At 40.8% G+C, this 23,049-nt stretch overlaps 2 protein-coding genes across 2 annotated transcripts; both read right to left on the reverse strand.

Annotated features, from left to right (window-relative positions):
* Positions 1-1,041: 1,041 nt before the first annotated feature.
* On the reverse strand, positions 1,042-11,249 carry si:ch211-251b21.1 (uncharacterized protein LOC571720 homolog). The gene is made up of 10 exons (XM_035645682.2): positions 11,123-11,249; positions 10,887-10,961; positions 8,788-8,819; positions 7,784-7,963; positions 6,866-7,089; positions 6,426-6,523; positions 5,612-5,829; positions 4,751-4,970; positions 2,097-2,347; positions 1,042-2,019 (listed from the first exon to the last, which is right to left on the reverse strand). Exons 2-10 carry the CDS (start codon positions 10,948-10,950, stop codon positions 1,921-1,923), a joined length of 1,386 nt encoding a protein of 461 aa, XP_035501575.2. The 5' UTR covers positions 10,951-10,961; positions 11,123-11,249; the 3' UTR covers positions 1,042-1,920.
* A 3,111-nt stretch (positions 11,250-14,360) lies between these two features.
* On the reverse strand, positions 14,361-18,857 carry LOC124849869 (1-phosphatidylinositol 4,5-bisphosphate phosphodiesterase eta-2-like). Its single transcript, XM_047330638.1, has 3 exons — positions 18,840-18,857; positions 17,414-18,075; positions 14,361-16,066 (listed from the first exon to the last, which is right to left on the reverse strand). The coding sequence occupies exons 1-3, from the start codon at positions 18,855-18,857 to the stop codon at positions 15,505-15,507; spliced, it is 1,242 nt and encodes a 413-aa protein (XP_047186594.1). The 3' UTR covers positions 14,361-15,504.
* Between the last annotated feature and the right edge of the window lie 4,192 nt (positions 18,858-23,049).

Genomic DNA, 23,049 nt, shown 5'->3' on the forward strand with positions numbered 1-23,049 from the left:
AGTGGTATGAGGAACAAACAAAAAATATTTCAACAAACATCAACCATAAATGGTTATCAATCTGTTACTCAATGTGTGCTTGAGTGGGGTACTGATTGAATCAGTTTTTATCTTTTTCAAAGCACACTGTACTACTCTGTATGGAACCTCAGGAAGCAGTTGCATGTGAAACAGAGGTGGTCATCATATTTTTGGCACTTGGCTTTTTGTGTGCCTTTGCATCCTGGTAACTTGCATCTCCCCATGTTTTCATCCATGACCATCCAGTGGTCTGTGTCGTCCAGGCACACATCAAAAATATTGATGATAGTGATAATTATGCATCCCGTCACATCCCCATCTATTAGAAAGTTATTGCTCTAACAAAAGTGGTCTAACTGCACAATGTTGCCCTGAGGCAACGAATGAAAAAATTCAGTTTTAGTATATAAATAAAAACAAAAAGTGTCTCTTCCTCACCTCGCCTTTTTGCTGGCACTGTGTCCCATCCAGCTTTGGTTCCTCGAGGGACTGCCCCACCCATCGACAAAAGGTTAAACCCACTTCAGCCCCACATTTCAGTGGTCACTGACTTGTTACCTTACTTTTTTGTTTTATTTAAAAAAATAAATAAAAGGGCAGTGTTATTTCCAAAAAGATGGTGTGTTGCCTGAGCGCAACACCATGCCATAGAGGTTTAAAACCATAAACTCCTCAGGAAAATGTTTACTGTGTCATTTTCTCATAGACTATAGAAACTGACTTATTTTTTAAACAACTGAGTCACCTTCTGCTGGTGATTCCAGAGAATATAGGCTTCAGACACTTCCGCATGGGCTTTATTTACTGGACCCGGTTTCTACAGCTATCTTTATATAAAGTCTATGAGTGTGACGTTCCTATTGTATCCTGTACAGTATGTCACTTTCATTCAGGGACCTAGACTAGACTAACCCGTGACAAATCTTTTTTGTCTGTTTTGTGTTCCACTGAAGCCTAAATGTTGCTTCAGATGCTTTCCTGCCCAGATCTATTTGATAAACACAGTATTTATATCAATGCTCATATGAAAAACATTTATTAGGACAGGTTTTCTACAGTTTTTTTACAGTCATTTTGCAAAAAATCATCTCATAGTTTTGCAGATGAGATAACCCTTTATTGTCATTCATGACATTGGACATTAACTGTTCTCCTCAGGTCTTCTGGAAAAAGATACAGAGCAATCACATCTAAAACAAACAGACTGAAAAACAGCTTCTTCCTTCAGGCAGTAAAATGCACAAACCCTCCTTCCCTCCATCCTTCATCCCCTCGCTCTTGAAGACTCTAGTACAATAAAACCCCACCCTAAGAACTGGAAGGGCAACCCCCCCTCCCCCACCACCTGGTTTTGTATATAGTACCACCTCACAGTGTTTATTTATACTGACATTTTACATTTTGCAATATTTTTATATTTTGCTATTCATATTGTCAACCTTGTGAGATGCTTAAACTGTGTTTCGTTGTCTTGTTACAATGACAATAAAGATCTATTCTATTCTATTGTTGTCTCTAATGTTTAGCTCTGCTAAGATGTAGTCAAAAACAAATTTTCAACACAAACAATAAAGTTGCATGATATACTTTGAAACAAGAGAGCATTAGCGATATTGGGGAATTTTTTGTAATAAAAGAGCATGTAGAAACAGTTACACATATCAAGAGATGTATGTTTATGAGATCAAAGTGAGGAGTGGATATCTGATGAGAAGCTCAATGTCCCTTGGTTTGTTGACTAATCTGTGTAGCTATTAGTTGATAATGTGGTCTGTGTGGTCACCAAGCCTTTCTGGAAACAAACTTACAAAAAATAAACTTTACGACCACAAACCACGTGGCTGTTACTACGAAAACTCTGACACAACCTTATCAAAAGCAAATATGTTACATTTTCCTTTAGGCTTTGCTTTTGTCTGGGCTTTCTTGCTCTGCGCTCTCCCCTTTGCAGCCAAACCTCCGGCTCAGCTCTGCTGTAAGCACCGAGCAGCACGACTTCTGTAAAAGACAAGAAGAAAAAGTAAGGAATGAAATCAGTCCATTGTGTCATCACTCTATGTGATTTACCTCCCCACCTTGCCATCCTTAGCTTGGTTGTGGGCCCTGGACAAGAGCTCCAGCAGGGCCAGCAGAAGTCCAACTCCCAGTCCCATGCCCAGGAGGACGAAGATGCCCCGCAGGTCATTAGGCTGCAGGCCCTCGGAGATGTGATCCCTGTCGGCCCCCAAGCAGCTGCTGGCCCACCACTTTTGCCGCAGGAACATTAGCTTGCCGGACTCACTGAGCATGAGGATTGCATTGGTTACGTTTTTGATCAGTGGGGAACCTGTGGAAGTAAAGATAGGTGATGTGGTAAAACAAAGAGGCAGTTGAACATCTCAATCCTGAACAATGAACATTAACCTGCTGCAAGTAAGAGCCTCCAGTTTTAAGGTCTTCCACCCAATGCTCAGCATGGATTTGCTCCCACTAAGCAAGGTCTGGTTCACAGTTTGCATTCCAGTTCACCTCAAATATTTTGGATGGGGCTGAGATCTTTTAAACTGAACTGGGACAGTCATTTTTTTTAAAAGGCTGGATTTATGCACATAAGCATTGTCATGTTTATAAAGGAAAGGGAGAAACCCAAACTATTGACACAAAGTTGAGAGAACACCGTTTTCTAAAATATCATTGTATTGTTGGCAACTTTTTCTAACTTTTCAAAATCCTTACTCCCTCCTATTTATAGCAAACTACTGAACAGCATCCCCAAATGTGAGAAAGCTCATCTGAGTTTCCTTCAGTCAGTAATGTGCTCATAACATGTGAGCATTGAACATTTGAACATCTGTCTATCCTTTTGTTAACTTAACTGCTAAAAACCTCATCTGTAGGTCATAACAACATAGTAGTAGTCAAAAGTATTTCACCCCACAGAGAAAAGCTCTTCATGGCCTAAATATGGGCGGCTGTGGCTCAAGAGGTAGAGTTGATCGTCCACTATCCCGAAGATTGGCGGTTCGATCCTAGCCTTCCCCATTCTGCAAGCCAATGTGACACTTAACCCTTAATTACTGCTCTTCCTGCAGTGCATGAATGTACCAGAAAAGGAACGGTAAATAGCAGCGCTGTATGAATGTGTGTGAACGGGTGAATGTGACTTGTACTGTTATGCGCTTTCAGTGGTCTATAAGACTAGAAAAGCACTAAATAAATATAGTCCATTTACCATAAAATTGGACCTGGAAGCTGACATAAGAGGGAACTGTACAGGGTCTATGTATCAGAGGGGTTATGTATTACAAATAAACATTGGAAATATAACAGTAATAATCCTTTTGGCTTGACTATGTTTTCATTTAGCAAATAATGTATATCTTGTGTCGCTAATGTCAGGTAAACCTAGGTCCCAGTGGCTAGCTCTGATGTAACTACCTTAGCTTACTTGCAAAATACTGATACGGATTAGCTACACTTGGGTGCATAGCCTACCTCTGATCAATTGGTATTAATTGGCAACCCACCAGTTGGTTCGTGAACTGCCGTATTGAAGCCTCGAGATTCACATTTTGACCAGCGCCATTTTGGTTTTTTTGCAACCAGACATTGGAGTCTGACTGAGAGCTTGTCCAATGCACGCCCACCTACACCTGCAACCATGCAGCGGACCAGCTGACCAGCTGGATACACGCTTGGATGTATATGGTGCTTTATCGTCTATTTTACTCTAAATGAGACCACAATTTACAAAATCAACATCATGCTGTTTTAGGAAAACAAGAAATGTTAACCTATAAAATCAAGTGAGAAATAGGGTAATTTTCTCATAGACTGCTACTGATTCCACAGAATACATTCCTAACTGGTTTCATTTTCCGAATCTGATGACAATGGCCATTGTAACTGTATATACAGGGTATGGTATCAACATAGCATGATGAGGGGTATAGTGTGACAATATGAAAAAAGCCCCACCCTGCAAGGGATTGGTTCCGTGGGTATTTGACGTATAAAATCCGAAAAAAAAATTTCCTTTTTCTGAGATTGTCATTGGGTAACTGCAGTTCAAAGTTAGAAACACTAGGCCATGGAGTTGATTGATTACTCATTACATGATGTGTCTTGTATCATAAAAAAAATGCCATATGGACACATTAACAAGGTTACAAACTAAATATTCAGTCACTAGTGCTAGCAAGTTCATTTCTGACTTTTACACCCTGAATTTTCTCTCTCAGTCAACATACGAGCTGCTCCTATAACCCTGGTAGAGGTCCATAGAGCTGTATGCAGCTTGTGAGGAAAAATTATTGTGAGCTAAAAAAAAGAAAAAAGAAGGACAACTCTCCATTTTAAGGTTAAAAAAAATAGGGATGTGTTTGAATTGGTGGTGGTGATGAAGAATGAAAAAGAGAGGAGATTAAGAGAGAAGTTCAAACCCTGTTTTGACAAGCTATAAAAACTGCCTGAAGCAGCCAACCGACCCCCAGTCTAGCTAAGGAGTTTTGAGGGAAGGTTGAGATGATCTGATGTGCGTCATTTGATTCTTACAGGCACCCTTACAGACACATCAACTTGTACAACCTAACCAACCTGTGGACACTGAGTTAAAAGAAACAACGCATGATGACAATCATTTCAATTGTCTTCAGAATTATATCCTATTCAATTTGATATGTAATCCAAACCATGTCAAAATTTGAGTGATTTGGGGCCAAAAAAAACCAAACTTCCTGTCAGGACTCACCCAGCTGTGCTGCAACAGAGTAGCCTCTCATACCGATGACTTCTTGCGATCGGACCAGTTTACAGTAGCGAGCCACTGCCAAGTCCAAGGACACCGCTTCACCAATGAAGGCAAAGTTTCCCTCCCGGGCACGGCGAAGACCTTCCTCCGTGCTGGACACAAAACTTTTCTTACGCTCCATGTGCTCATAGAGACGGTGATACAATGAGTTCTTGGAACTCTGTGAAAAAAAAGAATGGAAAAAGAACAAATATTTTATTCCTCTCATGTGCTCACAGATGCTGAGTGCACAAGACATCAGCAGCGCTGCCCCGTGAGTGAGGGTCAATCCTCTGTCTGCTACTACTCTGTTCAGTTAGAAGCAGAGAGCGGCAGTTTGTTACCCAGAGAGAGGTTGTGTGCGGTGTGACAAAAAAGAAAACATTTTTATTCTGAGATTCCGTCAGATGACTTTGTTGTTGTAATATCAGGATTTTATCAGAGTAGCAGCTTGGTAATTACTTAGAATTGACCGCTGGTTACCATGTTGTCTTGATGGGCCAAGTTTCATTCACTGTTTCATACTTTTTACGTCAACCAAAAGAGAAAAACAGGTGAATGAAAACAGCTTCATTGGGAATTCTATGAATTTATAATACTGTACATGTGAACACAGAAAGGAGAGAAGTAAATGGCTAAAGGGCTGAAACTGGCTGATGCTAGGCTGAAAGAAAATATGATATGATTACATCATTAATATATTGATCGGTGTAGTGCAGTTCCTCAATTTCACACATTGACCATCCAGCCACGTACTAGGTTTTGACCTAAATGGGCTCAATGACTCTGAATATTTAGTTATTCAGGGGCTGCTGAATGTACCTTAAAGAAAAACATGGTGGATCCAGACTCGACTGTGCCATAATCGATTGCATCCTGGTTAGCGAGGTCTTCAAAGCTCTTGATTGAGACATGTTTGTTGTTGGACTGCAGCATGTAGTTGAAGTTGCCGAAGTAGCAGGCCAGCAGCATTATAGCAAACAGCCACCAGATGGCGCTGACTACACGTCCAGACAGGCCTTTAGGGTGAGGACCAGCACCTGAGAGGAAACAGGCAGCAACCGTGTCAAGTATCCAATGACAAGACCCACAGTTTGGCTAGAAAATCTCTCTTGTTACAGCTGAAATGTAATATTCATGATGATGAACACCACCGTGATTGATGTGTGTTGTCGTCACTGTACAGTATTATATTGTTTTGTAATTGTTATGACTCAGGCTATACAATTCAGTTTGCCAAAGCCTAACCACTCAGCTCTACTTATAAATAAAACAATAACAACAAAGAGATGGAAGGAGCTAAAACATGATGCGTCACGTTTATCAAAGCAACACAGCGTTGTATATGTTCAGCTTTGGATTTTAATTATCGATTCATTCATTCACAAGAAACAAACTGAACAGCATCGCCTCAGCTGATCAAGATAAAAGCATGCTCATCTGAGTCTCCTTCAGTCATTAATGTGCTCATGATATTTAAAGTGCCTCTCATTAAACCCGTAGAAACTTATCTCTGTGGGTCAAAAATAAATCTATATTTAGAATATTTGTCTGTGTGTGTGTGTTGTGTGTACAGATGCTGCAAGCAGCAGTGTGTGTTTCTGTGTCTGTAGCTGCGTTTAGCTGACTGTTTTACCTTGCAGGGTGAGAGCTCCGGCGATGTACCAGAAGCTGTGCAGCAGAGTGAAACTGTGCTCCTCTGTGTCCGGCTCAGCCCATTCATTGGGACTGATCCTGCAGTATGAAACAAGACCTCATAACCATCACTGTTCAAGCAGCAGGATTTATTTCATGTTCATGTTTGCTGAAACACAACTTTCAGTTGACAGTTAATCTAACTACGTAGGAGCCAGTTCAGTTTGTGTCTTTGTAGTTATTCTGCATCTTTTTGTGTCTCTTTGTGGTTGTTTTACATCTCTTTGTAGTAATTTTGTCCACCAGGGTGACTAATCAGATTCCAATCAGTTCCCCTAATCAGTCCTGAGGACATGAGCTCTGTGTCTGGGTAGCGACAGCAGATACAGACGTTATATCAGCCAACTGTTTCTGCAGGAAACCTCTAAAGACTGCACTTACCTGCCCACCAGGAATATGCAGAGTCCTGTTAGCAGGAAGGCGATGAGGATGCCAACCCACATGCTGGTGGAGAAGGGCGACAGCAGGCTGAAGGTTCTCTCTTCAGAGGCCAAGTCTTTGCGCAAGATGAAGCCTATTCCTGTTTGCATGAAGGGAGTCGTCATGTCCACAGACTGCTCCCTGATCGCAGTGATGGTCAGCGGGGCCACAGCCAAGTCTGCCTCCTGATGGATTATAGTGTCACACACACATTCACATGTGCAGTGTGCGTGATGTGGTTACAGCAGATGCATATCACCCTTATTTTGATAGAAATAAAACATTAAGTGTAAAAATAATCATAAAATCATAAATACTGTAATATTATTAAAACATGAAAAACTCATTATTTATGAAATGATATATTCTTATCTTTATACAAAAGATATGAGACATGGAAATGTTGAGATGAGATTCAATCACTTTTTGAAATATTTTAAACTGTATTGGTTAGTTTATCAGTTCCACTCTATTGAGTGACATGATTATTTATTTAATACTCTTCTATTAATTTAATTAATCTTGAACACTGTGGGTCTCCAAACATGGATATACAATTTCAGATATTAGGTTTTACTGACCTCACCTTTGTCCTTTTAAAGCTGCAAAAAAATTCTCAAAATTAAATCCACGGGTTGCCATGCACATACAGATATAACTTAAAACAATTTAGAGTTGCTTTTTATCCTTTTGAGAACAGAAATATACTAGAAAACAGAAGAATAAACATTCATATACTCAGATTTAGGTGACAACTTGTTAGCTCGCTTATTGTTTGCTCACAAGATTTTTAGGAGTCAAAATCAGCCTCAATAATATATCACACCATTTACTCTAACATGCTTTTTCTGTCACATTTTAAAAATGTCTCCGACTTACCCCTCTGATGATCTCACCAACCATTCCGTTCCAGTTGCCGCTGGAGTCACTGGTTCCGTAGCGGTTGTCTTTCACCAGGTGAACCTTGTACTTGAAGCCCAGCGCCTTGGACAGCTCTGATATTAGGTCCATGCAGAAGCCCTCCAGGTCAGAGCCGCTGCTCATGGTGTACGGGTCCTCCTGGACAAACAAGCGCATTTCAATGGGGAGTGTAAGGGGGGCCTGGTGATACAATGCCACGAGGATGTACAGACGGTGGATTTTTTTTGGCAGTGGACAACACTTCTTTGTTTTTTCCATCATTTTTAGGAGTTATGATTACACTGCACCCACCAATGTTGCTTTTACTGGGAGGATTACAAAGTATATCCACTAGTGGGCAGATTGGGGTATAATGTAATCATGGGGAGACCTGACAAGCTTCCCAGGAATTTTTAGCTATGTGGAAAAAAGTTGTCATGGTTTGAGATATATTGCCAAAATGAAATGTGAACCAACGTCTTCTCAACCTGCATTGAATTTCAGACAAAAATGATATAACTTGTTATGCAAATGTAACTTTTACATTCTGCTGTATGTTAAAGTACACTATTACACTGTTAGGGTATGAACTCGTGTCATTTCAACCCGTGTCATGTGAGTGGTTGTGCCACAGACCTGCTAATTTAAGTCAGGGCAGAATAAGTGACGACAGCAGAAACCTCTTTTACTTTCTCATCAAAACTTCCCATCGTTGTTGTGTTTGCTCAGAATCTGCAGTCCGAAAGGCATCATGCACAAACCAACAATATTGAGGCTTAAACTTTCATAGATGTATAGTGGACAATCTGGATAAAACTTGGTCTGTACATTTCTTTTTTATGTTACTGGTAGAAATGATGGAAAAAGTAAGAGCCTTTGTGTAGAATTCTGAAATATAACAGAATTTTTCTGTCACTGGGTGTTGCACAAGTCCCCTGCCACCTTGTTTCGCTTGTCTAGAGAGTAGCACACAGAAACAATACCTTTATAGTGGTGATGGATAACTCCTTGGCATCTAGAATGAATAAAACAACACAAGCACCACATTATATTCTGAACTGTAAAGAAACAAGTGCAACATAATTAAGCATCAGCTCAGAGATGAGAGGATTTGGTCTGAACCATTTGTTTGGCTGATTAGTGGTTCGGTTCCATGTCTAAAGGCTTATGTGTAAAGCGGATCCTGATTCTTAATTAGGCATCTTGTTGCTTTGAGTCCCCTTCATGTGTTTTCTGTCAGGCGCAGCACTGATTGGAGGACAATAACAGACTTGTTGTCGTCTGTTTTTCAGGAGATCTGGGAAAAGGCCTCCACACTGAGTTGACAGTTGCTCGGTGGAGTGGGGGTTGGGGTATCTGGGCCCCTATGGGGGATCAAAGTGGGGCCTCTCCTGAATGATGTTTTTTTGCTGTTTCAAACCCTCCTCCTTTCTTTGACATTGCCCATGACACTCACAGTTGTTTTTCTTTTGCTGTAACTGTGACCAATGGCATTCGCAGCATGTCCAGCAGGCCCTAACATGCCCTGCCAGGGTCTATTAGAGAAGGGAGGGGGGATAAGCGGAGGTGCCAAGGGTACTAGTTTTTCTTTATTGCATATAATAAGAAAAACAAGGCCCAGTTTGTTCACATAAAGCCAATGACACCCCATCAGCTTCCTGTAGAGAAGATGGCAGAAAATATGATCTGTGGAGATGCCTGTCAGGTCATCTTCTGCCAGCAGAGTCGCCCCGTAACACAGAGTTAATTGATTCATCACAGTGCTTTCTGTACCACAGAAAGGCGGTAGCCCCTCCACTGGTGAGAAATAGGGATGCTGCCACAGTGAATGATGCCCCCTCTGTGTTTTAATATGACTCCAGCTGTGCAGTGGGTGAAAGAGTCAAGTGTGAGGAAGGATTCGGGAGCATGACCCCCGTCTCAAAGGTCAGCCAGAGCTTGCTGGCATAGAGCCGAGAATCAACTCTGCAGACAGTGTGCAAGAAGCTAGGGCGGAAATAAGTCTGCAACAGAAAATAGAAGAAAACATGCAAAACGCATTAAGTTTTCTATTAACGTATTTGGCAAGTATTTTGCTAATATCTTCATAATGAACATATCAGTAAAATGTTGACAGACAACGTTCACTTGGTTAAGGTTAGGGAAAGACCGTGGTCTGTTTGATAAAGAAAAAAAAGGTTCATAGTGACCTCAGACACAACATTTGTATTTACATTTAACCAAAACCATCCACTTCATCTGACCTTAACCAATGTTTTTTTGTTGCCTAAACCATAGAGGTGAGAGTGGACTAAAAGTGGACTCTAGTTTGAAAGCTTAATGCCTTGTACATCCATAGTCCAACCAAAATACCAAAGCTGTCATTCACACTCTTCATTCTTTAAAAAATGTATCCTCTGAACATAATTAAGTCAGAGATTATGTTTCCTACAAAATTTTACATACAGTTTGTTCTGTTACGGTTTAGTTTTGCATACGTTTAATTGCTAGTAGAGAGGGCTGTGCTGGCAAAATGCTAGTGGGATCTAAAAGAAGCACACACACATTTAACACACATATTTTGAGACGTGTTTACAGTGGAAGCTTTTTGAAAGTGATAATGATCAGATGTGTGAAGTGGAAGTTAAATTGTGAACATGTGAGTACCCTAAATTGCTGTCTTAGGTCCACATGGCTGAGATGGAACAAAGGCACCCCATGGCAGGACTGTTGTTTTTGTCATATTCCTTTTGGACCACTCCGAGACAGACAGTTCAAATCGTTTAACTATTGTCTTTTTAATATCTTTTTGGCAATTAAAACACTGAGCATTGTTTTAGTCACTGAGGTGCGCTGTTTTTCCCTGACAGAGGAGAGATGTAGGAGAAGAGATTCAGGTGTGACATGAGGAGCACCACCTGCCACTGGTTTGGTTTTTATTTATCCCATTGTGTTTCAGAACAGCAGGCACTGATGACAAAATGGGGATGGTGCTCGGTTGCAAAAACCATGAATCATGACTGAGCAAAAGTTCCATGACCCAGATCTAAAAAGCCACACTGCAACATGTGCTGCAGTGCCAGGTTGTGTGTGTTAGTCTCACCTGCAGTGGCTGCCCATGCAGTGACGGCTACCACACAGAAGACCACAGCAGTACAGCCTCTCATGTTGCCACAACCTGAAAATGACACTGATGAAGACATTTCCAGAAAAACTATTCATTTTAGTTATCTAAGCAATAGCATAAAATTTACATGACATGGGCTGAATTTTGATCAGAAAAACAAGTTGGATAATATAAATACTCCAGTAACATGTAGCAAAAAGGTGTCTCCTTACCCCTGTTGTGTTATCTGCAGTGTGGAATAAAACATTCACTTGTACACTGCGAAGGACTCCAAATGTTCAAGGAATTCACAACTTTTGCAAATGGCCAGTGGGCAGGGTTGTTTGCAGCAGAGTATGCAGTGGGCGTTTATATGGGGGAACACAGGGAGGGGGTGGGGGGTGGGGGGGGGGGGTCGGATGGTATCTATTTCCTGGGGCCGGATGTATTCTAGTATGGAATTTTTCCAACACCCACATCTATAAAACCGTATGGTGTGGATTTTGAAGCAGCACTGTCTTGGTTATGTATTGTTACCACACTTGTTAATGTAAGGGCATATAAAGGATCTTTGAAAAAGGAAGGAGGAGGTGGGTGGGGGGAAATGTAAAGTGGGGGGTGGGTGCAGTGACCTTACAGATGGATGGATTGGATTGGAGGTCCCAAGGAGTCACAAAAACAGGGTTCCCCCTCTAAATCAAATGTCAAATTCCTTGACTTTTCCAGACTAAAAAGCAGAATCTCCATGACCTATAATGAACGGTAAAAACAGGATGCCTTTTTGCTAAGCAGACAAAAAACAGCCACAGTATTCTAAACCCATCTTTTATTACAGGTAATGATATTTCATTGTCATCGCGTATGTGACAATAACGTTGAACATCATCTAGAAATAATGGCTTAAGAATTCTGAACTTTATCTAGTTCACGGGGGGCCAACCAGTCCAGCATAAAGATCCCCCAAAACCCATACCATTGCAAAAAGCTGCATGTACCTTCCAATAAGTCACCTTTTAAAGACGCCTTGTTCGGTGTTTCCCATAGGATTTTGAGAGACTATGGTTGGTGGACATCAGACCCTATAGGGGGTCCGGGGGCTCCTCAGGAAGAACATTTTGTATATTTCAATAAGTTAAATCCATCAACCTGGTGCACTTTAAGGATAGATCTATGAAGAACGTTATGCTCTTGGAAAAACCTGCCTCGATAATTGTAAATTGCTCTGGACAAAAGCGTCAGCAAAAATGAATGTAATAAATACATAGGTTGTATGGATAGGAAATATCCTCACCATCATTAATATACTTACAACCTTATTGTGTTGTATGGACACTAACAACTCCCACCCACATACTATTACAAAAAAGAGGGAAAAATAGCTTCTTTTGAAAATATCATTCTTTGCATAAAATGAACAATAACAGCAAAGAACAATTAACTGTACAATGAACATAAATAGTGAACTTGATTCCTGGAGGAATTTTGAGTAAAAGTAGCAATTTGTATAAAACTATGAACAGATTATTTTCCTGAGGATATTGCAATATATCAGATAATTTTGCTAATATTTCTAAGACCATAATTGTGTCTGTATTATAATTTTCATTAAATTTCAGTATCATACATTGTTGCTGATATGCTGTAACTGAAAGAATGGATTTCAAATAAATTATAGTAATATTAATGTTGTTTGAAGGTGGACGAAGATAGTGGATTCTGATAAAAAGAAAAAAGGGAAACAAATAAACATAAATTGGAAGAAAATTATTTATTAGGGGAGAAAAGGAAAAAATGACAGTGATTAATATGCATGGAGGTGGTTGAGATATATGTACGGTGGTGTGAATGTGGTTGTATGATAAAAATGCCAATTTTTTTCTAATAACTTTCACAGTCTTATTCCAGATTTTACTCCAGTGTCATCTGAGGTCAAGTCTTCTATTTAGAGAAAGTCATATTTATTTTCAGTTTTAGAAGCACTATAGAATTTAAATTGGAATTACCACTGTTGCCTCGACGCAGAGGTCCATGGTTCGAATCCAACCTGTGACGATTTCCTGCATGTCTTCCCCCCTCTCTCTCCCGAGGAAACCCTTCAAAAGGAGACTTGGTTTCCTCCTCACCAACCCTGATGGACTCCTCAACATAAACTCAATCTCTACTTTATACGGCAGTACTGACAACACCTGATCGTGTAAAGTAGCTGTCATCATAGCGCTCAGAGCTCATAGCTCATAGAGCTCAGAGTGCAAAATTAAAAACCCTGAGAAAACCACACCAGTTCTGGCATCTGTTATGCCTCCTCCCAACTCCTCACACTCATAATTTGTTGTAATTCATATTTAGGGTTTAACCCTTACCCTAGTAGTTTTCACAAAAACCTGTCCTGTTTCTTGACCAAAAAACTGCAAACTACACGGATTTATTTGCACAAAACAGCAAACCACAAAAACAGCTAGTGATTTCATCTTGAAAGGAGGAACTGAATCACTCTCTGAAACAAAAACATTCTCTCAAAGTCTGAAGTGCTAGACAGGGCTCAGAGGTTTCAGTTGAGAGGCCAAGTTGTGCCAAATCGTCTAGATCATTACAGCTTTAAAAAGGAACCCGGCGGTTTTCTTAGAATCCTAATGACGATGTCTTTTGTGTTTGTGTGCTGGCTGAAGCAAAGTCTGTGGCGCTAAAATGTGCATGTTGTGCTTCACAAAGTCTGACAGAGCTGTGGAAGAGGCCTGGCACCGTCTGACAGCTCACCAGACGTGGCTGTCAGTTATGGGAACCATAGACTTGACCAGTGAACAAACCTTTGACTGACAAATCAGTGACCATGAAGGGGCTCAGGGATTCTCAGATTTGACATTTCAAGCCCAAAGGTCTTTCAAGTTGAGGTCAATTTCATCCAGTCATTGTCCACATCAACCACTTATTGCAAAATTGATTATTATCCCAGGGGTGGTTTAAAGGAAGTGGCTATCAATACATTTAATTAGCTTCCTCAAAGGTATGCATTTATGCATTTCAGGATCTAAGAAAGTCTAGTGTGTTTTGTTGCCTGAAGCCTCTGATCTTGGGTGTCAAGCGATACTGAAAAGATGTTTTTTTTCTCCTTTATTGACTAGTTGAGCTTGTCATCTTTTGTCCAGCCTTAAGTCTTTGTTCTGGAACATTCTCCCTTCCTGCAGGAGGTCTGTTTTTTTTTTTTTGCCAGAAGGTTTGAGAGAGGTGATGTCTGGTAAACAGACACCCAAGCAGAGTCCACAACTAGAGCAGCAAGCAGACCCTGCCAAAACCAAGGCCAAAGGCTTTTACATGTCAGCTTGTGTAAGGCTCAGTTTAACCAAGCCTGACTGAGTCTGTTAACGACATGTCTTTGTCTCTGAACTGAAATAGCTGTTGATAGATGAAGTGCTATTGAAATAAATGAACTGTAAAACATTCCATTATCGTCATTTGAGCTTTATTCAGGTCCGAATAACATACCATTTGAATTAAATATTATCCCTAAAATTATTGCACAAAGAGCTGGCATGGCAGTGCAAACAATACAGCAGGCCGACAAATAAACGTGCTTTGATACAGATCCTTTCCATCTTGTTTTTAGTGCTACAGACTGAACACAGGGTTTCGGACATAATGCTCTTGTGACCACAGTCATATGATACAAAAAAGGAGTATTGAATATTAACAAATCTTTAATTAAAAAACAAACAAAAAACATCTTTGTAAAATAAAGCACAGGCTTAGGATAAATGTTACAGTTCATAAAAGACATGCAGAAAACTAAGAAGGGCTCAACTTTGTGTCTACCACTTCTTTAAAGTACAGGATCTTGATACTGTGACATGCCACAGATCACAAAAGGTCAGCAAATATTGGCAGCCGAGTAAAATTACAATGTAACCACTACACAAAGAATACTAAAAATGTAGACCTTTCGTCTTGCATTGCAGGAATTATTCCTTTCAATTCTTTCCAAAGACATGAGACAAGCTTCAGCCCTGAAGCATCAAACTGTACATTATCTTAAATATGATACCATGCCATTATTTTAAAAATATTGCGAGTGGATGGATGGGTTTATGATAACGCTTTAACATAACATATTAATATTCAACATTAACTAAATCATTACCTTTCAAGTAAAAATCATGTCCTCTCATTGTGATCTGTTGGTACTGTATGCTCATGTTAAGTTTTTTAAAAAAATTCTCAAAGATGAGAATAGATCACAGTCAACATTAACAGCCATATAAAAACTCATAGTAGTTTTTCAGTTAATATATTTTTGACAATTATCTAACATTTGGTGCAAACAGATAACAGAGCTGCAGTAGTTGCTTTTAAAAGAACCCTCTGTTATCTTCAAGACAAGGTTTTCTGAGTGCACAGCTTATAAAATGGATCTTGCACAAACTCAAATGAGGGATTAATGGGATAATTCAGGAGATCACTTTTTTTCTGTCAGATGTTGAAATGATCCATGTTAGGAACCAGTTTTCTGTGAGACCTTCTGCAAGATTTGCAACATAAAAAAGAGAAAAAGATATTAAAATGAGAAAACACATGACAAGTTTCTAGCCGTGTCTCTCACGCACAGTTCCAAGTAAGCCAGTTCTTAGAGTTTGAGCATAAAAAATATTTCACTGTTTTCAGGGTCTGGGGAGGACTGTGACAGTCTTGGAGAGGGGGATCCACAGGGGGTGAGCTGACTCAGCAGGTCCAGACTGGTGCAGGGACTGCGGGCCACGCAGCACGCCCCTTCGGGGTTCCCCCGCTCCTCTATGGGACTAGCACTACTTCCACTGCCAATTCTACAGGCAAGGCTAAAGCTTGCACTTCTGCCTTGGACCAGGCCCTGGAGCCTCTGCCGTTCCTGAGCCTTCTTGGCCCTGTTTGCAATGTATCGCACCCTGCTTTGGCTCCTGGAGGAGGTCCTTCGCACCAACATCTCATCCACAGGCTCCTCCTGTGACTCTCTAGGCCTGTTTCCTGGGGCGAAGTCGCTAGCAGTCAGGGGCTCCACATCAGTCAGCTTCCGTAGTTGCACTGTCAGGTTGCTGGGTGGCCGAGACTTCTGTGGACTGCCTTTGCGGAGATGGTCCCTGGTTGGCCTTACAATGAAGCTGCGGCTGATGCTGCGGTACTTGCTGTCAAAGTTACAGGAAATGTCATCAGATGTCAGATCTCCAACTTTGTGTCTACCACTTCTTTAAAGTACAGGATCTTGATACTGTGACATGCCACAGATCACAAAAGGTCAGCAAATATTGGCAGCCGAGTAAAATTACAATGTAACCACTACACAAAGAATACTAAAAATGTAGACCTTTCATCTTGCATTGCAGGAATTATTCCTTTCAATTCTTTCCAAAGACATGAGACAAGCTTCAGCCCTGAAGCATCAAACTGTACATTATCTTAAATATGATACCATGCCATTATTTTAAAAATATTGCGAGTGGATGGATGGGTTTATGATAACGCTTTAACATAACATATTAATATTCAACATTAACTAAATCATTACCTTTCAAGTAAAAATCATGTCCTCTCATTGTGATCTGTTGGTACTGTATGCTCATGTTAAGTTTTTTTTAAAAATTCTCAAAGATGAGAATAGATCACAGTCAACATTAACAGCCATATAAAAACTCATAGTAGTTTTTCAGTTAATATATTTTTGACAATTATCTAACATTTGGTGCAAACAGATAACAGAGCTGCAGTAGTTGCTTTTAAAAGAACCCTCTGTTATCTTCAAGACAAGGTTTTCTGAGTGCACAGCTGATAAAATGGATCTTGCACAAACTCAAATGAGGGATTAATGGGATACTAATTCAGGAGATCACTTTTTTTTCTGTCAGATGTTGAAATGATCTATGTTAGGAGACCTTGTGCAAGATTTGCAACATAAAAAAAGAGAAAAAGATATGAAAATGAGAAAACACATGACAAGTTTCTAGCTGTGTCTCTCACGCACAGTTCCAAGTCAGCCAGTTCTTAGAGTTTGAGCATAAAGGGTCTGGGGAGGACTGGGGCAGTCTCAGAGAGGGGGATCCAAGGGGGGTGAGCTGAGTCAGCAGGTCCAGACTGGTGCAGGGACTGCGGGCCACGCAGCACGCCCCTTCGGGGTTCCCCCGCTCCTCTATGGGACTAGCACTACTTCCACTGCCAATGCTACAGGCAAGGCTAAAGCTTGCACTTCTGCCTTGGACCAGGCCCTGGAGCCTCTGCCGTTCCTGGGCCTTCTTGGCCCTGTTTGCAATGTATCGCACCCTGCTTTGGCTCCTCAAGGAGGTCCTTTGCACCAACATCTCATCCACAGGCTCGACTCTCTAGGCCTGTTTCCTTGGGCGAAGTCGCTAGCATTCAGGGGCTCCACATCAGTCAGCTTCCGTAGTTGCACTGTCAGGTTGCTGGGTGGCCGAGACTTCTGTGGACTGCCTTTGCGGAGATGGTCCCTGGTTGGCCTTACAATGAAGCTGCGGTACTTGCTGTCAAAGTTACAGGAAATGTCATCAGATGTCAGATCTCCGAGGCTTTTGGACATGGAAGTTATAGCTATTGGGGTTGTAGCTGCAGAGGAAGACCTGCTGGCTGATGACTGCTTGAGCCCTTCCATGTAGAGCCTGCTCCAGGTGTGCCTCTTTTGAGTCAGTCTGATGGATGAGTCCATAGAAGCCTCCTGGGGGGGCTGCAGGGGTCTGGGATTAAGCTCATCTTCGGGGCTCTGACTTTGCTGAAGATTGGGGTTTGACTTGCTCTTGCTGACTCGCAAAGTATCGTAGGAGAGCAATGCTGAATGACGACAGTTGACCCAGGAAGAGCTGCAGGTAGTGCTGATGGCTGTGGGCAGGCTGGTGAGGCTTTTCCTGGCCAGGTTAGGCAGGGACAGGTCAATGACTGTGTCACTGGAAGAGATGCTAGAGGAGGAGGACATGCTGTCTCTGTGGCTGCTTGGTTCGAGCTTTCTCCAATGGCGGTCATTCATGGTAGCGTCCGTGCAGACCTCTGGGATGGCTGACTGAGCCTGGCCAGCCAAGGCTACAGCCCCCCGAACATGACCCTCACTTTTTGTTCTTCTTACTGGTGTGTGCGATGATGGATTGTTAAAAAGTTCCCTCCTGGCCTGTGCTGTCTGAGGTGCAGCTACTGCAGTGGTTCCAGAGGAAAGTGCAGCGGGAGCCTACTCATCATTTTCCTTCTCTGTTAGACTTCTTTGTTTGTCCCTCTGCTTTGTTGTGTTCCCCATGAATGAATGATTACTGCTGTTGGTCTGGGTGCCATTACTACACTGCAATGAGACAGTGTTCTCAGCAGGGCTTGTCAGAAGGTGTGACGAGGTTCTGGAAAGGATAGGAGGTTTCGCAGGGACATTGCTTATCTTGATGGGACTGTTCTCCATCCCACTTGAAGGAATAGTCAATGGGGAGACTACATTTATTGCTGTGGATGATTAGGGCAGTGGTGTAGATGATGTGTGATGTGAAAACAGGCTCTCTTTTGGAGTGGAGACAGAACGGATGAAATGTGTTTTCCTGGGGTCTTCAGAGTTCAGCACAGGAAATAGAAGATTGGGAGCTGGTCTCTGGAATGTGGAACAGACTGTGGAAAGAAAAACAACCTTCCTTTTGGAGGAATATATCCTCTGCATTTTCTTCTCTGTTGATATACTCCACAGGCAGCTATGACTTAAGAATTAACATTCACTCTGTTCGACAGAAAGCAGGAGAAAATTACTCAATGACATGATAATCAAAAAATATGGAAAAAGAATGATCGGGGAAAAAACATCCACTTGTTCATATACAGTATATATCTGCATATTTCTTTTTTTAAAACCATGATTAAAGGCATCTGACATTAGTTTGCATAATTGGCAAATGGCAAATGTACACAAGGTGGGCAAAGAGCACAGATGTTGCAGGACATTTTAAACTGTAAACTTACAGTGTGAGGCTGAGACATCGCCTGTTCCTCATGACAGAAGACTTTACTTTGACAACATTGCCTCTTTTAAGTGTGTTTTCAATGTGTCTTTGAGATGGCTCTGCTGTAAATGGCCAATATAAATACAGTAAGGATACCTCATTCATTCGTCATTCATTAAGAACATAAATGTGATGCTTATGGTAAATTAAGTGCTTGTAGTAAAGCTCTAAACCTTCAGATGCCATTGAGTAATACTGATAGCTACTTTCAGTGACAAAACGTGAAAAAGTAAACTTAAGGTCCAATTACTGGCCAGCTATTCAGCTTTTAACTGCATCTCACGGCTCTGTTGTGTGGCTTCAACACTATTCCAGGAAATCAGCAATAGTGGGCGTTTGTGCTCAAGCAGTGGTTTCCCTGTGTATTCTCTATCTTACTCCAACTTTAAATTGGCCATATCGCCTGCATAGTTCTTTCTGTATGGAAATTAAAGCTATTCAAATTAGAGCTGAGACTTTTTTAAATTTCAATTTGAATCTGCTGAGTCTGAAAAGCAAACAATGTTCAACTGTCCAAAATTTTTTCAACTGGCCTGAAAGACATAAGATAAGTTATAACTTACAAATCAGAGTTACGACTGGAAATTTTGTACAGGCCAAAACACAGTGAACAGAGATTCGGTGCAAACTTCATGACTTGGTTTCCAGAGAGTGGCTGTGTCTGGACCTACACCTCTATTCAATGATGTGAACCAAAGCTGGCAAGCTCCCATTATTCCCACTGTCTTTTTCAGTGAGTGGATGTCAAGAATATGAAGAGTAATGTTGATTTCAAACCCCAACCAACCCTCAGAGATGTTAGGAAGCAGGCTGCTGAGAGAGAGAATGATGGGTGAAGTTAAGGTGTGAAGTATTACCTAGCTCTGGTCATCCCCTCAATTCTGCACTAGGAATAGAGAGAGCGTGCAAAAAGAACAGAGAGGAAAAAGGAGTTTAGCAAAACTGGAAAGGAGAGAGGGAGAATTAAGGCAAGGAAATTGTTCACAGGACAGAGAAAGTATCTTAACAAGAAACGTTATTGTATTGACTGATCTATAAATCAACAAACGACACTTGTTTGACACTGAAAAGAAAGACACAAGGTAAAGCTGTTGAAAATAGAAATCTATCACAAATTAATAACAAGTACAGTATCTGCCAGCATCAATTGACTAACAGATGTCCGCACATATCAGGTATAGTAAAGAGGCCAGAAAAAGTTTTGCTTCTCAAATAAATAGAATTACTTTCCAGTACAATGCAGTCCACTGAAGCATAAAACAATGTTTATCCTGACCACAGTATGACAGCTTGTGTTCAAATTAGAATACTGAGAAAAAATATTATTTATTTCTATTCATTCTGTGAATAAAGTAACAATTTACAAAAAAGAAAAGTTAATTTACAGTATGCAGGTTTGTGTTCATGTCCATGGTTTGTGAACTGCCGTTTTGAAGCCTTGAGTTTGGCATTGTGACCAGTGCCATCTTGGTTTTTTGAAAATAAAAGTAACCCCCTTTTGGAGGGGCAAGGAGAAGGGTAGGCCAGGTTGAGAGCGCATCCACAGCATGTCCACATATACCTGCGACCTGCACCCAGTGGACAGCACTAGCTGTCATCACACAGTATCCACGTCCCAATTTATACCATGCTTTATTGTCCATTTATTCTAAACTGAGTCTAATTTACAAAATGAACATCATGCTGTATGGAGATTTTCACCTGCAAAATATTAAGAAAATTAGAAACATCCTATCTCAAAAGGATGTTGAAAACAAGTCCATGCTTTTGTTACTTCTAGACTGGACTACTGCAATTCATTACTGTTAGGATGCTCCAATAAGTCTGTGAAAAGCCTCCAGTTAATCCAAAATGCTGCAGCACATGTTCTGACAGGAACTATAAAAAGAGATTCAATTTCTCCAGTGTTAGCAACTCTGCATTGGCTTCCTATAAAATTCAGAATAGAATTCAAAAACCCAAACCCGATGAACCAACTTTTAAAGTTTGACGGTAACAGTGAGAGTTGTTCATTAACTCATAACGTTTTTCCTTCCTGCCCCTAAAAAGCCCTTAATAATCAGGCTCCATCATATCTTACAGAGCTCATAGTTCCATATTATCATTATAGATCGCTTCGCTCTGTAAACTCAGGACTACTTGTGGTTCCCAGAGTCTGTAAATGTAGAACGGGAGGCAGAGCCTACAGCCACCAGGCTTCTCTCCTCTTGAACCAGCTCCCAGTCTGTCAGGGAGGCAGAAACCCTCTCTACATCTAAGGTTAGACTTAAAACCTTCCTCTTTGATGAAGCTTATAGTTAGAGCTGCTCAGGTGTTTACTGAACCATCTCTTGGTTATGCTGCTATAGGCCTAGACTGTTAGGTGGGATTTCCATCATGAGCATCTCTCTCTCTTCCCCCATGTATTTACAGTATCTCACAAAAGTGAGTACACCACTCACATTTTTGTAAATATTTTATTATATCTTTTCATGGGACAACACTGAAGAAATGACACTTTGCTACAATGTAAAGTAGTCAGTGTACAACTTGTATAACAGTGTAAATTTACTGTCCCCTCAAAATAACTTGTTACCACACTTGTTTGTGTAAGGGCATATAAGGGATCTTTGAAAAAGCAAGGAGGAGGTGGATGGGGGGTAAATGTAAAGTGAGGGGTGGGTGCGGTGACCTTACAGATGGATGGATTGGATTGGAGGTCCCAAGGAGTCACAAAAACAGGGTTCCCCCTCTGAATCAAATGGCAAATTCCTTGAATTTTCCAGACTAAAAAGTTGAATTTCCATGACCTATAATGAACGATAAAAACAGGATGCCTTTTTGCTAAGCAGACAAAAAACAGCCACAGTATTTTAAACCCATATCATTATTGGGTATGTGACAATAATGTTGAACATCATCTAGAAATAATGGCTTAAGAATTCTGAACTTTATCTAGTTCAGGGGTGGCCAACCAGTCCAGCATAAAGATCCCCCAAAACCCATACCATTGCAAAAAGCCGCATGTACCTTCCAATAAGTCACCTTTTAAAGATGCCTGGTTCAGTGTTTCCCATAGGATTTTGAGAGACTATGGTGGGTGGACATCAGACCCTAAAGGGGTCCTGGGGCTCCTCAGGAAGAACATTTTGTATATTTCAATAAGTAAGAATCCATCAACCCGGTGCACTTTGAGGATAGGTCTATGAAGAACGTTATGCTCTTGGAAAAACCTGCCTCGATAATTGTAAGTTGCTCTGGACAAAAGCGTCAGCAAAAATGAATGTAATGAATACATATGTTGTATGGATATGAAATATCCTCACCATCATTAATATACTTACAACCTTATTGTGTTGTATGGACACTAACGACTCCCACCCACATACTATTACAAAAAAGAGGGAAAAATAGCTTCTTTTGAAAATATCATTCTTTGCATAAAATGAACAATAACAGCACAGAACAATTAACTGCACAATGAACATAAATAGTGAACTTGATTCCTGGAGGAATTTTGAGTAAAAATATCAATTTGTATAAAACTATTAACAGATTATTTTCCTGAGGATATTGCAATATATCAGATAATTTTACTAATATTTCTAAGACCATAATTATGTCTGTATTATAATTTTCATTTAATTTTCAGTATCATACATATGTTTGATAGGCTGGCGACCTGTCCAGGGTGTACCCCGCCTCTCGCCCAATGTTAGCTGGGATTGGCTCCAGCGACCCCCCGCGACCCTTAAATGGATAAAGCGGTAGACAATGAATGAATGAATGATACATATGTTTTGTTGTTCCTTAAAAAAATCAAGTCAAGTTTTTTAGCCATGTCTATATTTTATATATAAGGGCAGCAGAAAAGCTACTCTCCACTGCAGACATCTTCTTACTAATCTTGCTAATAATTCAGTCAGTCAGTCATCTCGAGAACCGTTCATCTTATCAGCCTCGCACTTGGTATGTGTGTTGTCTAGGGCCCAAGAAAGTGCAGTGTTGAATTTGGACACAAGTTACATTCAGTACTGATGAATGAAAAGACAGCTGATCAGCGCTCTGGAGCATCGGCAGCTGGGACTCATCAACATAAAGATGTTGTCAACCACGACAATGGCGTGTTCACAACAATGGCGACAACAACTGGTTCTCTGGTTCAAAGTTCTGTGTACTGAGTCGAGCTT

Source organism: Scophthalmus maximus, chromosome 3 (genome assembly GCF_022379125.1).
Source record: "Scophthalmus maximus strain ysfricsl-2021 chromosome 3, ASM2237912v1, whole genome shotgun sequence".
Classification (NCBI taxonomy): domain Eukaryota; kingdom Metazoa; phylum Chordata; class Actinopteri; order Pleuronectiformes; family Scophthalmidae; genus Scophthalmus; species Scophthalmus maximus.

Bases quoted from the DNA above. Each gene is read 5' to 3' on its own strand.
- LOC124849869 (XM_047330638.1), bottom strand. The intron at 16,067-17,413 runs ATCTGATGACAT...TGGAGATCTGAC, and splicing joins AAAAGCCTCGGAGATCTGAC to ATCTGATGACATTTCCTGTA.
- si:ch211-251b21.1 (XM_035645682.2), bottom strand. From the start codon at position 10,950: ATGAGAGGCTGTACTGCTGTGGTCTTCTGTGTGGTAGCCGTCACTGCA. The intron at 8,820-10,886 runs GTGAGACTAACA...TATTCATTCTAG, and splicing joins TGCATGGGCAGCCACTGCAG to ATGCCAAGGAGTTATCCATC. The intron at 7,090-7,783 runs GTAAGTCGGAGA...ATAATCCATCAG, and splicing joins TTGGTGAGATCATCAGAGGG to GAGGCAGACTTGGCTGTGGC.